General features: G+C 48.7%; 1 protein-coding gene across 1 annotated transcript in view; it reads left to right on the top strand.

Moving 5' to 3' along the window:
• Positions 1–1,861: 1,861 nt before the first annotated feature.
• LOC119094259 (uncharacterized) overlaps positions 1,862–17,473 on the top strand; it is a 43,546-nt gene continuing 27,934 nt past the window's right edge. The window contains exon 1 of the mRNA XM_037217334.1: positions 1,862–1,994. Within this exon, the coding sequence (XP_037073229.1) occupies positions 1,880–1,994 (115 nt within the window). The 5' untranslated portion in view covers positions 1,862–1,879. The remainder of the gene's footprint in view (positions 1,995–17,473) is intronic.

A 17,473-nucleotide genomic window follows, 5' to 3' on the forward strand; every position in this document is an offset into this window, starting at 1 on the left:
ACATTTGAATTTTTGATGCAGATCGATCTGCTATTCAGTTGTCTACAGCTATGCAAAATTTGGCGCGGCCTCGCCGCGCCGTTCGGAAACCATTCTGGAAAAAACTTTGGGAGGGGGTTAATTTAACCCCCCACCCGAGCGCGTGTAAATTGAATTTTTAACGTTTGAATCAACTGAAGCGAAACATTTAAAAGCAAATTGATCACCTCACTGGTAGAGTTGGAGGCACCACTGCCTCTTTTAAAGAGAGGCTGCCATCTATTTGTACTTTTCACTTATAATTCGATCAGATGTGTTCGATTTGATGGGTAATACCAGATTTCTCGAAATCCTTATGAGTAGCTCAGAATATCGCTTTGATGTAGCCACTCTCTGGGGAGGATTTCCCATTGGACTCTGCTCATCACTTCGCAAGTTATACTTCTCGCTTGCTTTGCTTTGTTCAAAGTGCGTGTTCTGTAATGTTTGCAATGCACTTATTCGCCGAAAAGTTTGTGCAATAAATGCTACGAAAATTGCAGCACAGTTATGGAAAAAATCTACAAACGTGAGGCCATTTTCACGTGAATAAAATGCAACCTTACGGTATGGCTTTGATTTCTCCCCTATATGGGATTTAGCAGTTCTCGTTTCGAAGTGCACATTGACCTTAGGAATCAAACGTGTCACATTGTTCACAGTGGCGCACTGGCTCAAACATCGACCGATGCCAACCAATGCGTTTCTCGATAAATGACCTTCACCGCTCGCTGTGGGAATTATAAACGTTAATTTGTGCTGACGTTTAATGCCAGTAGATGCACAACTTTTAGGCATGCAGGCCGGCAATGTGCACATTAAAACAACCCAAAAGTAGAACCTCTAGTCTATAAAAGCTGACGACGGCCCTCAGCAGACTTTGCCGTCATCAGTTCTTGTGAACTTCGGCTGTACTCTGGGTCAGTGATGAAAGAGAGCAGTGCCGTGACAAAACGTTGAAAGCGTAATTTAGACCCTAAAATAATTAAAACAAATCTGCCCATTATATCTTGATGATGCTACAGCGACACTACTCAGTGCTATTAATAGACTAACTGGTCCCGAGGTTTCACCAGAGCATGATTTGAAATATGCCCCGAAAATGCGGGACATCTCTCTTAAAACTATCATCCAAATCAAGGATCAGTTCATCCTACGTTTTCATTTCAGACCTTGTACGTCAAAACCGATTGCAAAGGCTTCGATATTTCCGGGAAGGAAAGCGGATCGCCGGGCAGAGAATTGAGGGGAAATTCAGAGAACGGAAATGTGATTAAAATCAGAAACATGCCGAACAGGAGCCTCAGCACGTGATACACACAAAGACGCCAAGCATATGCACACGTTACCAAACCTTACGTCTGGACGAGAGGGCCTACCGATGGCAGCTGCACTTGTGGCGACCTGCCCGTCACATTTGTATCGCCCCGCCCTCCATCACCCGTCGCCCTCGTCAGTCCTCCCGCTGCTGCATCCCTCTGCCTGAAGAGCGGATGCGCCGCTGCTGGCCGCCACTGGGATGGTGCGGCGCACGCGGGGCGCCGGACGGCGGATTGATTGTTGGGCGGTCCGCGCGGCACCAGACGGCGTGGCGCCGCCTCAGTGCCACAGGTGCCGCCGCCTGCGACGCGTCACACGCACGGCGGCGCCCAGGTCGTCGCCCGAGGCTCTCCGGAGGCGCTGTCCCGCGGCGCCGGCAGAAGACGCGCGTCGGCAGGCCGGCTGGGTCCGCGGACCGGGCGGCGCGCCTGGCCCGTGTCGGTGCGGCGTGGCGTGCGGGCCCGCCTGCTGGGGCGGCTCTGTCGGCCCCGGTCGGTGTCGGCTCGAAGGGCCGCGGCGGGAACGGTGCGCGGCGCCCGCCATGTGGACTGTGGCGACCTGGCTTCGGCTGCTGATGTACTTGGTGTGTGGCGATTCGACACAAGGTGTTCACTTCAGGGAACGTCGTACCGCTTCGTCTCCCACGCATCCAACAGGTAGGGGTGGTCAGTATGACATCAGCATGGCGGCTTCCAGAAAAGAGGACATTATGCGATGAGGACTTCACCTGGTGATGGTAACTATCATGCTCCAAGCGTGGTAGTCCGCAGGTTTTGGCGCGTTCCGGTGACGAAAAGCGGGGATCCCGCGCCAACAAATAAGTACGAAAGAAGAACACCCGGATGCGGCAATCAATCGTAGCCTCGCCGTCACATACCACCGTTATTGGTCGTTCGTCGTGAATACGACGTGTGAAACATGACCACTAAGATTCCTCCAACAGTCAGCGAATGGCATTGCTATTTATATCAGCTCACGACTTTTGTGATACAGTTTACGTGGTAGAAAGTGTCTTTTGATTAGCATGCTCCGTCATAATTTCCCAAGTCATAAACTTGCACCAATTATATTTTTCCCCCGTTTTAATCATTCGTCATTTATCAATTCGCAGCATTTCCGTTATCAACTTCTCTCTCCTGAACTTAAAGCCAACATGTACAGCTAGATACAGATACACACAATATACACCATCTGGTCAATGCCATACTTACATTCAGTCTGAATTCAGACATGTGCGTGGGTTCTAGAAACGGGTCCCTAGGTCTGGTTGTTAAGTGATGGGTTCCACCAGATTGTCTAAGAGAGGGAGAGAAAGAAAGGGAGGTGAAAAGAATTGGACGCAGGAAGGAAAAAAATGCACGATATATATATATATATATATATATATATATATGTATATGCATGTATATATACAATTATATATATATATATATATATATATATATATATGTATCTATGTATATGCACGTATATATATAAAATTATGCACATATGTATATATATATATATATATATATATATATATATATATATATGTATATCTATCTATCTATCTATCTATCTATCTATGCATACAACAAATGATATATACATACATATATATATATATATATATATATATATATATATATATATATATATCTATCTATCTATCTATCTATGCATACAACAAATGATATCTACAACAAATAACATCTCTCTCTCTCTCTCTCTCTCTCTCTCTCTCTCTCTCTCTCTCTCTCTCTCCTCTCTCTCTCTCTCTCTCTCTCTCTCTCTCTCTCTCTCTCTCTCTCTCTCTCTCTCTCTCTCTCTCTCTCTCTCTCTCTCTCTCTCTCTGTCTGTCTTCACAAAGGTTTGCATCGCGCTTTCGTAAGCTTCCTACGTCTTCTGTGCATTGGGCTTGTCATTTTCTTGCAGTCATCGTTTAAGAAGAATCGGCCACGATAACAATGGCATTGCCGCGTATCATCAATTAGCAAACCTTTCGACCATGTGCTAGCTGCGATGCACTATGAAACCTTCACGTATCGTGCATCAGTGTTAAACAGGTATTATTCACTTGTTTAAACGTATCCGTATGATGCACCCGGAATCAGTTCGGTATGAGCGCATATTGAAGCATATGTCCAGAATGTCAGTAGCAAAATGCGCAGAAACTAGTGATGAACAACTGCTCTCATAGATAGATGTCTGATTTGATTCTACGTCAGCTAATATTTTGAATGAGGAAGCTGAAAGCATGTTGATAAAGCTATGCGATACCTAACACACATGAGCGTTAACGAGCGTGTTAATGGCCACGTATAGGAGCAACATGCGCGTCCCTAAGCCACACCAACGTCTGCAACAAACGTTGAAGCTGCATTCGTCATCGCTTACCACGTGGCTGCTGCTCATGCTTTAGACATCCCGCATGTCTTTGGTGTGCGTAGACACCCGTCTCATGATTGTTTGTTGCCTTTACATTGAAAACACGCACCAAACTCAAGGTTACCAAACAGGAGATCGCGACAGAATTATGCTTCCACATACTGGCATGTGCCTCGTGATTCTCTGTCGCCTCCATATTATGATGTTTAAAATTGTGCGGGCTTGATCAAGCGATTTTCACCCACAAATTCCGATGCTTTGAGCATGTTAACATATTTCGGCGGTTTACATCGCCACCAATGACGTGAGCTGTTGTTTTACCGATATCAGCTTAACAAATGGTTGATGCCATTGACCACTGGTATACGCACTAGCATTCTTCCAAGTGAGAAATACTTTTAAACTCCGAGACGGTTACGGCAAAAAATGCCGAGGTGCTGCTAGGTGAATGACGTTAAACCCTCTGCATTTATATTCCGTTTAAAATGTTCCGCGATGCTCGGCCCGAAAATCTGCCAATACTTCATTGGCTAATGCGTCTCGTAGATTTTCGTTCATCACCGCGTACCAAACTTTTTTGTCCGGCTCAAAACACTGACTTCTGCATATCTGTGACATATCACCTGAACGACCCGTGACGGACATGACAGTGACGGCCCGTGACGGACATGACAGTGACGGCCCGTGGCGGACATGACGGTGACGGTCCGTGATGGACATGACAGTGACGGTCCGTGGCGGACATGGCTGCACAGTGCGCGTATCATCATCCTGTTTCAAGCATCCTGAGCATGCAATGTCTTAGCCTGTCAGTAACGAGCAACCAACAGCTGTGCGATAACATCTCAGGCGTAATGCGTGATGCAGTCACTAAGTTATTTTGCATTTTGTATTGTCTATTTTTGCATCATATCAATAATGTGAGAAACTTGTTATTGTAGCAACTTGCAACAAGTTGATGACTTGCGGCACATTGGCTTTTAGTACTTGTACTCTCTCTTCCTGTATTAAGCGCTCTTATTACTGTGTTCATTAAAGAAGTGTCTTTACGTTGTTGGCCAATTCTTCGGCCTTGAAATCACAGCATTTCCGCTGCTTTAACATACGTCCTGGTAACCGGTTGAATAACCCTCGTCCGGGTCGGGGTCAATTTGTCCCTGAGATATAACAAATGAACAGAGCTAGTGATGCAAAATTGATAAGGTGGGTTGACGTTTATGTAGACTCATTTGTGTCAAGTCTTGCTCCAGATTGGTGTTCGAAGTGGAACCGGACCTCATCATGCAACCACCGTGACCTTAGATACATGTTCTCAGGAAAATGTCACTGGTATTGATTTAAGGTCAGTGACTTCCTTTGACCTTTACAAGGTCATAGTAACCAAAATAATAAAAGAGAGCTTTAATTTTTGCAGTTTAATTGGTGGCAAGGATTACGATGGACGTTATGTACCTAAAAACAAATTGTTGACCTGGGTCATTTCAGGTCAGTGACTTATTCTGACGTTAAAGAAGTCGATGAAAGATGTATCATGCGCCCCTTTGATAAAATTATTCAAAATGGGCACCAGAGGCTGCCCCATACAGCAAGCTTTCCAGTAAAACTGCAGATTAGTTTTGACTCCGATCTGATCTTGATACCTGACCGTGGGTCAATGGCATTTGTCACTTAGTTATTGTGTTGCATAAGAAACTATCTCAGATATGTATATCCTCAACGTTCCGTAGACATAGCAATCGCTGACAGCCGTGACCTGACTTTGGCCCGCCATAGGCCAACGGCATTACAAGATGCAATAATTTTGTACACCAAGAGGTCCGCTATTGAACTGGCTATAGCATTGCGAAATCTGGCGCGGCCATGCCGCGCCGTTAGGAGATCATTTTGCACAAAATCCTTCGGGGACGGGGGGGGGGGGGGAGGGGATTGACCTCCTACCCGAGCGCTTTTTAAAGGAACACTTATGCCCTTCATGTGTGCTACAAAAGTGGCCTGTAATAGCTCTACACACCGGTCAATACCGTTTGTCACGTCTAGATAGTCACAGAGCTGGTTGTGCACACCAAATGCGTGGTATACCTGTGCAAAAATGATTCTGTCTCCAAGCACCCAGTGCACAAACCACCAACCACATTTCATGGAGACCACCATGATGGACGCCATCAACTGAATCGTTAGCAACAGAGATCAGAACACCAAAGCTGCCGGATCACACGTCCTCATCTCCGATAAAAATCCTCCCGGTCGTTTCGTTTCAGTCCAAAACTCCCTCAAGACCACGCGGTGCTTCTCAGGGCTGTAGGGATCCCGCTTTTGCAAAACGTTTGCTGCTGTATAAACCACCTCTCAGCGCCTGAAGCCCGAGCGCTGACTGCCACATTAATATGCAAATTACGCAATTATTCACGGCGACACCAAGTTGCGAAAGACGGCTCGAACTGGCGCACCGCTCCCAGGAGGTGACTGGCGGGGTGTTGGACGCTGGCAGGCGGTATGGTGCTCTGCACCAGTTCAACTGTGTTCAGCTGCGGTCTGAGTGTTCAAGGTGGGAGCGGAGCATCTCAACATTATTTTCTGGGATGTCCTAACACCGTATCAAACGCCGCCGTCTTGTTCCCTTTCTGAACCGGCTTTTGTTTAATTAATGTAAGTGCCTGTTGCTACTAGCGAGCGCGTTAACCTCCTCCCGGACGGGGTCTAAGACAACTGCGCCCGGACGGGGTCTAAGACAACTGCGCCCGGACGGGGTCTGGACAACTGCGCCCGGACGGGGCCTGAGACAACTGCGCCCGGACGGGGTCTGAGACAACTGCGCCCGGACGGGGTCTGAGACAGCCGCGCCCGGATGAGACAACTGTGCCCGCACAAAGTGAAGCGGGCTTCCCCCCCCCCCTGGGATCTCCAACTGCGCCTGGACAAGGGGAAGTGGGCTTCCCCCTGAGATCTCCAACTGCAAGACGCCGGGAAAAACAAAAATACTGATGTTAAGATCTCATGAAATCATGAGATTGCACACCACATTGTTGTCCTTAGGACAAATGTGAGGTCACCGGGGGTCACGGCATATCAAAGAAGGCTCGTTCGGATAGCTGAACTCTAGCTTTGAGTTGTGAAGTGCTGACCGAGTTTTTATGACCAGTGCAATGCTTTTCTGTGGTCGGAAATAGTGTGCTCTATATCTCAAAATGGCAAAGCTTTTGTATACATTACGCATAGTCCCTTTGACGCTTGACAACGTATTCGTAGCAATTTGAGAACAGGCACGTTGGTATACGAAGTTATACGCTATTCGCTTCACAAACACAAGGTAAGGAGGTGGTAACACACGTTGCACCCATTCATCCATCCTCTCCATTGCTGTCAACATAGATCATTGACTTTGGATGACTTCATGTGACCTTGCTTGTACTCATGCGACATATGATAGCCTCACTATGCATTATAATTATGTGAAAGTATTTGTTTAGTGGGATATTCGAATCCTGCGCTCAGAATTACATTATGAAACGGCTCATTTCAAATTCAGCATGTTTCTCAGAAGGCACCCATAGAGGTAGCCATGACCCGGACCCACTGCACGTCTGGGAACCAGAGGTGCGGGTTTCGATTCTCCGCGATGTCCGCCCTTCCTGCCAGGGTGAGAGGCAGGTGGCGCTATATAGCTTCAGGAACTAGGTGTGTCGTAAAACCCTTATGACTATGACGACGACATGACCTGGGCCAAGGTCGCGTGTTCTGTGGTCATATGATAGTTGCGCGTGTGCATTAGTACTCTTTTCCTCATATAAAAAAACCAAACGACACAACAATACGTACAAACCTGCATTATTTACCACAACAGCAAACAATTTCCTGGCTTTGAGTCTATCCAAGCTGCAGGTGCTTTCATGTTCTATTACTTTAGCGAGTTTAAACAATGGAAAATGGCCCAAAAGACGTTACGTGTGGTCAAATTTGTTAAAGTTTGGTCTCTTTGGCACGAGATAGGTCACTGATCGTGGTGGATCAAAATTAAGAATTTGTTCAAAAGGTGCCAAATTCACAGATGAGCAGATAATAAAAATTGTGTGCTGTTGTGAGCGTCGTGAATTTTTGACATGTGTTCAAACACCGTAGGTGGAAAGTCAACCCCCTCCCGGGCGGGCGCGAGTGATCGTGATCATCTCTAGCATGATCATATCCGGCAGGCCTCACCGATAACGTTTTTTTATTTATTTCGCATCTGTTCCGAGAAGTACAAATGAACCGATCCAAAGCGAGCAAAAGAAGGACGAAATGCGGGCATACTGGGATGGTCTGAATACAGTGACGTATTTAGCCCTTCTGTAGTAAGTGACGCACCCACCCGTTGAATCTTTACAAACGAGATGAAAGACCGTGCTGTTTTGCCTTACCCTAAATAATTTACTTGCTATCAAGATGCTGTACGAAAATCACGCAAATAAGTATCCTGGAATCTAATCAAATTTTTCATTCTAACCCAGCCACATTTCAAACAACAATTTAAATAAAAGAACAGCAGCCCCATCAACGAAACATGGTACTGCAAATTACAGGGAAGATCGACGGTCAATTAACCGTTAACAAGTTTTGAAGGATTCGGGTGAAAAAAAACACGCCAGACTCATGAAACGATCCAAAGATCTCCTCAGATGATGAGCCAAGACCTCGGAAGTCACTACATCGCTTCATATAATGAGCCTGATGTACTACCAAAACTGCCAACTAAATCCTCAAGCATGTCAGCGCGCGGCTCAAACCAGAAATATGAACCTGGCAGAGCCTCTCGATCGCCGACATGGAGAGCCTGGAGATGAAGAGGCATTCGCTTCCCAAGTCAACATGCTAAAATCTGGCCTGCTCCAAGAAGCCGATGTTGGTGCCCCCTCTCCCTCCACCCAATGCCTCAGTCACGGGAGCCGGGAGAGAGCTTTGGCGGAAGAGTCATCCCCACGAAGACTGTTCACGGGTGGTCCGCCCATTCTCCTGACCTGAGTCGGCTAGACTTGAACTGATGTATGCATGATGCATCACAGTGATCTCCAGGATATCCCGCGGCTGAAAAGGCCCGTCAACGCGACAGTGCAGCAGATCAGCGCCGAGACATGCACAAGTGCCCTTAAAAGGCCGGAGCTGTGCTTCGCCCGGAAAAAGTTCATTTCGAGCACGTGCTGTGATGAGTATGATGTGCTGCTGTGGCAGCAGATTTAATAAACTATTTGATTCCTCTGATGCTGGAATAACAGTATTTGTACAACAGCTGAGACCTAAAGCTGCACTTTAAACAAAACTGAAAGAGCATCAAAACTAGCAATGTCAAACACAGCAAATCAAACTCGCAAGTACTCGGTTTTCACATATATCGATAAAAGCTGCACGGTAACTGTTCAGCAATATCAAACAACTACGCCTCATCCTGTGAGTGAAACCTTCAGCCCTGCGCTAGAGAGTATCCCAGGGAACCACAGTTCTACCAACATCAAGCCCTTCCACTTTATCATGTTTATAAGTGATTCAATTGTGGGCGCACATAATGTGACTGCCTTATGGCATCCTCTTTAGGGGTCATTATCACACAGTGTCACGTCTGTGCAGTGATCTTTCATGGCATAGCGCTCGACTGAGCTCTGAAACTGGAGAACGCAGCAATAATATTAAGTGGATATGCATGGTGAACGAGCTTGTAACCCTTGTCTTTCCTCTTTATGCGCATGTATGAACAGAGGTCCTTGATTTGTACTGTGCAGCATTCTGCGGTCGGCAGCGCGACATCGCTGCCGTCCGGCTGTGCGTGGGCCGCCCCCGCAGCACGCGACCAGCCGCTAATAGGATCACGTGACCGGCGCTCTGGGCCCGAGCGGGTGGCGCCGGGGTCACATGACCTGATGTCGGGGCGGGCTGTTTTTGTGAACCATCGACCGTCGGTTGTTTGCGTGGCGGCAGGCGGTGGCCGGGACATGCCCTCAGCCGGCCGAGCCGCCGGGCGTCGGCACACTGCCGGTGACGCCGAGGCGAGTCGCGACGACTGGGGAGAGGGATGGGGCAGCGGAAGGGGACAGATGTCCTCAGCCAGCCGAGCACCGGACGTCGGCACACTGCCGGTGACGCCGAGGCGAGTCGTGACGACTGGGGAGAGGGGTGGGGCGGCGGAAGGGGACAGATGCCCTCAGCAGGCCGAGCCGCCGGACGTCGGCACACTGCCGGTGACGCCGAGGCGAGTCGCGACGACTAGGGAGAGGGATAGGGCGGCGGAAGGGGACAGATGTCCTCAGCCAGCCGAGCACCGGACGTCGGCACACTGCCGGTGACGCCGAGGCGAGTCGCGACGACTGGGGAGAGGGGTGGGGAGGCGGAAGGGGAGAGATGCCCTCAGCCGGCCGAGCCGCCGGGCGTCGGCACACTGCCGGTGACGCCGAGGCGAGTCGCGACGACTGGGGAGAGGGGTGGGGCGGCGGAAGGGGACAGATGCCCTCAGCCGGCCGAGCCGCCGGGCGTCGGCACACTGCCGGCGACGCCGAGGCAAGTCGCGACGACTGGGAAGAGGGGCGGGGCGGCGGAAGGGACAGTATCTGGTAGGTCAGTGCTATTTGGACGTGCAGTGCGCAGCACGGACGGTTGGAGTAGGTGTCGATCCTGCGGTACGGGATGGTTTGGGGCAACTGCACTTGTTTGTGTCCTAGCGGTATTTTGGAAAATTGGAAGATCTCAGAATTTGGCCGGATGGGATGACCGAAAAACTTGTAATCAGGGGCGACACCTGGTACTACATGACACGGTAAGCAGGGGAAAGCATGCATTGTCACGTCTCAGCATAAGTAAACGGGGCACCGCGTGCCCGATGTGCGATTGCACGTGCACAGAAGCGCCGATGAAAAATTTGCCCGTTGTTTTACGGTTTTTCACGTTTAATACCATATCTCGGCAGCCAGAGGGTCTGGAGGCGCGGATCCAATTTCAAAGCGTCAATCAACCTACCGTCTACAATTCATGCGCTGAACACAATTTGGTGGGACGCATGGTTACGCCAGTAACCGTCGGCAGATGGAGAATGCAAACGGAACAGAATAAGCATGCTGCCGTCGAAACTGCAGCCAGGGTCGCGGCGAAATTTACGTCACCAAATGCACATTGACTGCGTTTCCCACCCACTTATTCGTCATTCTGTGCATTGCCCGGTTTACACATCAAATATGCATAAAGGGCTGCAGTTCCACATTTTTGCGTCGCCAAAATGTTACCGATTGATCGCTGAGTCGCAGGCGCCGAACGTTTTAAGCGGAACGACGAAACTCGCACGCGGCTTATGTTGCCGGCGTCCGGCAGCCATTATTCATCTTCAGTTCATTCATTGGTTGTGGCGAAAAAGGTAAGCGACAATGACGATCGAATGCGTTGCTGGAACCATTTGCATTGATATATGTTACAGAAACCACAAGCGTTCAGCGAATAATATTTTTCATACGATGCACTTAAAGGGGATGCTCCACATTTGTATGGTGTCTTGAACTAAAATAGCCTTCTGAAAGATAATTTCGTGCATTTCACGACCATGCGCCTATTAAGACCCAAACCCTCAAGTTTCTGAGCTACACGGTCGCAAAACTGTGCAGGCCATTTCAAGGCCACTCAGGTATGCACTGACGCCATGAAAACGTCTAATACTGCTTCCTTATTGGTCATGCGGAGTTCAATGCCAAGAAGAATATAATCATCGTGTCGTTCATACCTGGCGTTCGTGAAAACAGTTTCCGAATAAACCGGACCTCGATTAGCTCTCAAGCAAAATTGTACAGGCAGGGAGAGTTTCAAACACAAATCACGTTTGTACTATAGATTCTACGAATTCGGACTTGGTCACTAGCTATTACGGAAATCAGACATATTCCGAACAATTTAAGCATGGTGTCACAGCCGGGTTTGCAAATGCCTGTAAGCAACGTAAACTCACGGACAGATATGCAGGAAGACCGGGACAAAGGGACAAAAGACGACCACTTAAACCACTTAACGAAATTTATTTCAGCAAACACGTCCGGCACCGCCACTGCGATCCGTCGGGAAGTTGAAGCACTGCAAGTGAGTGCTAAGGTGGCAATTTTGCACGGCCAGTTTGATAGTACCTCGAACTTTATACCAACTTTTCATGACGTATTGAGGAGCGTAATTGCTAAGTGAAGAACCTGCGTTGTCTAGAGCAATCTTTTCCCGTCAATAATATACAAAAAATCATACTTGAGCCTCATTCTTTACATTTCATGTTTGCTTCGATGTCTTCAAAGATGGAGCATTTCCTTTAATGGAAATCCTTGTATTTCGTTCATTTTTTGTGGAAAGGATCTAATAGTTAGGGTTAACCTCGCCCCACGGGGTGAGGGCTGTCAGCTCCACGGAAGCTTTTATCGGTTTTTGATCATTTAAAGTATCGTAATGATTTTGTAGTCAATCACTTTAAAACATTTTGTCAGTCTTGTCATCTTTAAGACCTTTTGCTTTAGCAAGTCATGACCTTTGACTTATTTTTAAGAGCTAGGTCTGCTAGATTCCTCGCAAAGCCGGCAAAACAGTTTCAGGACATGTTACTTTATATTTTTATAAGTACCACTGAGCTTGACGTCAGTGATGCCAGTTATTATTACGTCGGAGAACGGGTGATTAGTTCCTCGGAGGTCAAGCTGGGTCAAAAATACCCGGCTGTTTTTACGCATTTATGGTGCTTGCATTTGCCGAATGTACTCCACTATCCAGTACATCAACGTGACATTGAACATCTTGCGATCAGTTATAAAAACGTCTTGTGTCGGTGTCACGCCGGATTAAAGAGAAAGTACTGATCTATGTATTTCGCACCACAAGTAATGCAGACCTGTTGTATTGCGCACTTTCTCACCCTCGTACTCAATTACGCGATATCTGCTTGTGATCGTGATTGCAATGCATTGTAAAGCTATGTGACCTTGTTACAACTGACGCAGGTCCGTCGCATTGATTTTAGATGTGAATCAAATAAAGCATTTACCATCTTGGGTCGAATGCTTTTAATCGCATCGTCGAAACGTAGGTGGTTACCATATTACAGATGCTCGCAATACTCCGCGTCGTAAGCAAGCTTGTTTTGTCAAAGAGCAAGTGAATACATAACTCATCAAAAATATAATTGCATCTCCCCGGTGACCATAGCACGCTAATATGCATTTCATAACAATACAAAGTGTGTCTGATCTCGATGACCTAGCCTGGCTTCATGGGTCACATTTTGTGTCATAAAGCCAAAAACTACCGATGAATTTACTACAGCATAGCTTAGCTGTCATCTCTCTGTTGCCCTACACTGTTCTGAATGGCAGCTAATGTTGGTTGGGTTGTATGTCATGCATTCCAAGGGGGGGGGGGGACTTCAGATGTGGTGGTATATCTGTGGCCTGAGAAGTCACTCATTAACACACGCCGGGGTGGCCGGCTAGATACTCTTTGCTCGGGTGGGGGTCAATTTGACCCCCCTGAGATCTTGGGAACTAAGAAAGCTAGAAACACCACATTTATAGGGTGTCTTGAGCTGTACGTGAACCCACTCAGATCAAAGTCTGAGCTTCTTAAGTCATGACCTTCAGGTCAAATGAGGTCAAATAATGTCAAATTCCAGGTTGGTTTTTGAAGTGCCCCCAGAACCTAGGCATCTGTTTCTAGTCAAAAGGTCACAAGCCCATTTGAAATCAGTGACCTTTTTTAACCTTTTGAAGGTCATAGGAAGCAAAATTATTAAAGACCGCTCTGAGTTTTTCCTTTGAATGAGCGACAAAGATTACGCTAAGCAGTTTGCTCCTAAAACAAAATGCTGACCCGGGTCATCTTAGGTCAATGCCGTGTTCTGACCTCTACGAAGTCAATGGAAGATTAGCAATCACATTCAGCAATCCCTAGAGTAATAAATCAGGTTGGTTTTGACCTTGGTCCGACCTTCATACCTGACCTTAGGTCAACATGATTTGGTCATTCAATATTTGTGGTGCCTAAGAAAGCATCGTAGAGATGTATGGCTTCGTCAAACACTTTGTTATGGTATCAGATTAAACGATTCTCTGGAAATTGGCTTCGCTGAAACCATGGCCTGGCTTTGACCTGCCATAGGTCAGCGACCTTACAAGATACATCTAATTTTTGATGTCAAACGGTCCGCTATGCAATTCTCTGCCGCTATGCAAAATTTTGCGCGGCTACGCCGCGCCGTTCGGGAACCATTCTGGAAAAACCTTCGGGGATCAATTAGGCCCCCATTCGAGCTCATGTTAAGCTAGACATAACACCCGGCCATTTCCAGAAACGAAAAATAGCGAGAAATAAGCTGGTGGTTACGGAATTAATTGCTTCATAGCTTCTTAATTACGTTGGCAATGACATGCGGCATGGGATGTTTAAGGCCACTTTCGTGACCTGGGAAGTTGCTTGTTAGTCTAGAACCCTCAAATTTGGGTAGATTTGGACAGCTTAGGCAAAGAGTAGCCCGTTGTTTTTTTTGCGGCGATGCTCCACTAGTCTTGGGTCGAAGTTTATAGGAGAAGCCTTCTGTCGGCCTTGCCGAGTGACACGGTAAATAGTCAGACGTCAGACTGAGACGGGTTCCCTTTCAGTGGTCTTGCCGAGTGACACTGTATATAGTCAGACGTCAGACTGAGACGGGTTCCCTTTCAGTGGTCTTGCCGAGTGACACTGTAAATAGTCAGACGTCGGACTGAGACGGGTTCCCTTTCAGTGGTCTTGCCGAGTGACACTGTATATAGTCAGACGTCATACTGAGACGGGTTCCCTTTCAGTGGTCTTGCCGAGTGACACTGTATATAGTCAGACGTCATACTGAGACGGGTTCCCTTTCAGTGGTCTTGCCGAGTGACACTGTATATAGTCAGACGTCAGACTGAGACGGGTTCCCTTTCAGCGGTCTTGCCGAGTGACACTGCAAATAGTCAGACGTCGGACTCAGACGGTGACCCCTTTTGATATGGTGGGATGTCCTGCCATGGCCATGTATACCTCTGTCGGCACGATAGGCCTCTTGAGATGTAAGAATGGGCAAAAAGACAAGCACGTCCCTTCGCAAATGACCGGGAGATGACTACCTGGTGTTATACAGGCAAAACTCACCCCTCCAGCCCCCATTCTTTCCTCTACTCTCTGCTCAGTGGTCTTGCCGCCGTCTAGGCGGGGTTCAGAACGGGCGCCAGAACTGGGCAGGGTCCCGACGAATTCCATCAAGGGGCTAGTTCAGCCGAGAGGCTAGTTCAGCCAATTGTACCCTGCTGTTATGCATCTCGTTAGGCATCGAAGTCGCCGGGCCGCAAGACCTTCCTTCCCAGTCCCGCCCTTTCCAGCCCCGTCCTCCGGCCGCCCTTTCATCCAACCCCAGCTGGCCTTATCCCGCTGTTGCCATCCAAATGCTGCCGACCCTAAGTGCCTGAATATTTTAACGCGATGGACTAATATAGCCAGCAAGTCATCATGGAGTGCGTCTTTCCGGAGCGGATATATCGATCGTAGATATTCGGGTACTGGGCTTTCCGCGCACAAACTTTTCCGAAAGTATGTCTTCCGCACACCATCAAGATATTGACGTCAAGGTACGATGGTATGCAACCAATAAAACTGTCTCCGACACACACCGTTCTGCGTTCGCGCTCCAGAAATGCACATCCGGCCAGAAAATGTCCACAGAAGCATGTTTCATTTCAAAATCTCTACTGAAGCTCAACATCTAATATTGCTGCTTATTGCTGGTCAGTTCAAAGTCATCTTTCTTCTCTAGATTAATTTAGGAGGCTGTCTGCAGCAGGCCAGGTTCAAGGGTTGGGCATCAGCTTCTCGACACATATTTGAGTATAAGCGGACTGATGACACCGTGAGCGAACGAGGAAAGCGAATTTAAGTCATCGGCGCTGGTAACTGTCTACAGGATAAAACCGTATGGGGATCAAAATTGGGAAGAAAGCTCCGCCCAACGTATCACAAGTAGAGACATGAACCTGTCGCAAATCACATTGTCATTCCCATGACACATCCCTCATTGACAAAAACGTCAGACTTGTGGACTGCATCGAAATCGCCCGCCCAAATCACATAAGCCGGCGACGATTACCGACGATCGAGCGTTTCCAGCAGTAACCGTGCGCCCGGATCCACCACTCGGCGCTGAATCTGGCTGCGCCAGGGTTGCACGGGCTCGGCGTACTTTACGGCGACGGCAGGATTACCCCGCTGTCCATATTTCAGTGCGCCGCCAGCCCGTTCGTGCCTGCCAGTCGGCGGCATTCGTGCGGCGGCGGCGGCGTGCAGTGGCGCGTTGGAAAGGTCGCCGCTGACGGCCGTGACCGCCCACCCTGCGGCCGATCCCTATCGGACATGTTTATCGCTGGTTGGGCCGGCCGTAAGCCGAGGGAATGAGCGACGGCCGCGACCGGCGCAGCGCAGTACTGAGGGCCCTGACCGCCTTCGCTGACCGGCCCAGCGCGGCACGGAGGGCCCTGAACGCCTTCGCAGCCCGACCCAGCGCGGTACTGAGGGCCTGCGGCCGCCTTTGCGACCCGGCCCAGCGCGGTACTGAGGGCCTGCGGCCGCCTTTGCAGCTCGGCCCGGCGCGGCACTGATGGCCCCACCGCCTTCGCAGCCCGACCAGGCACACACCCTATGACAAAATACACACGATTAGCGTTGATCCGAAGCAGCAATCACGATCATTTGTCTCAATGCTTCCAATTACCCAAGCTATGCATGGTCAGGCTTAAGTGTTTACGATACCTGGCAGACTCCACGCTTGTGATGGCACATATCGATAACGAGATTAGCTCTCTGGCGCGGCAAGAAGTTGCACATTTCTTCAAGTGCTTGTATTTCATGACCTGTGCGACCGCTGTGTTTATTTGTATATTGATGTACGCGACACCAGACACCATTGGCACGCGGAATAAGCCCAACATACGCGATACCCCATGAGGGATCATCAATGGGCGCAGCCACAAACGACGCGCCACGTAACCTCCACCCATGCGCCACGCGCCTTTTACTTGCTGCAAAAGTGCCCTGTAAGCCGTGATCACGCACTGATCACGCAGCACGTCTGCCCGGCCTCGTGAACACCAGACCATGTGCGTCATACCAAGGGCAGGGTGCGCCCAGGCTGTCGTATAAAAGGGCCCTGCGTGGCCCAGTGTTTAGGAAAGCCCGAGCCTCCGACCCTGCGCACTCTTGAAGCCCTGGTGCCGCCCGCATCGTGACCGGTGTTGTCGTGTGAACGCAGTATAGCACTGCCGCGCTGAAGATCACCTTTCTGTGCAGAAACTGACGCTCAGGCGCACTGCAAGGTTCTATAAACAAAGAAGGCAGTAAATTACGAAAAATGTGTAAACCATCGTATTTTTTTATAAAAATTGTCTGATCGTGGGTGATGTATTTGCAACACTACACTTTAAACTAAACTGGAAGGTGCAAGTTATAATCCTTTCTTGTTCGATCAATCTTAGAAACATCGAATTACCTATTGCGAAACAGTCGCAACACAAACAAAACTTTTCGGTTTCCCCAAAACCAGGCGTCACAGCAGCATGAGACCGGCACATTTTGACTAGGACAGACAGGACAATCTTACTGGCAAAGACATGACGCTTGAAACGGTGGTATCTCGACACAAGTGTGTGGATGCGCGTAGCCGTTCAAACGCCCTCGAGCTCGCATTATGGCATGATCTCAAAGCTGTCTGATCCATGGGTACATCAGCATTTGT

The sequence above is a fragment of the Pollicipes pollicipes genome, unplaced genomic scaffold (assembly GCF_011947565.3).
Source record: "Pollicipes pollicipes isolate AB1234 unplaced genomic scaffold, Ppol_2.1 Scaffold_4002;HRSCAF=4701_pilon_pilon_pilon, whole genome shotgun sequence".
Lineage (NCBI taxonomy): Eukaryota > Metazoa > Arthropoda > Thecostraca > Pollicipedomorpha > Pollicipedidae > Pollicipes > Pollicipes pollicipes.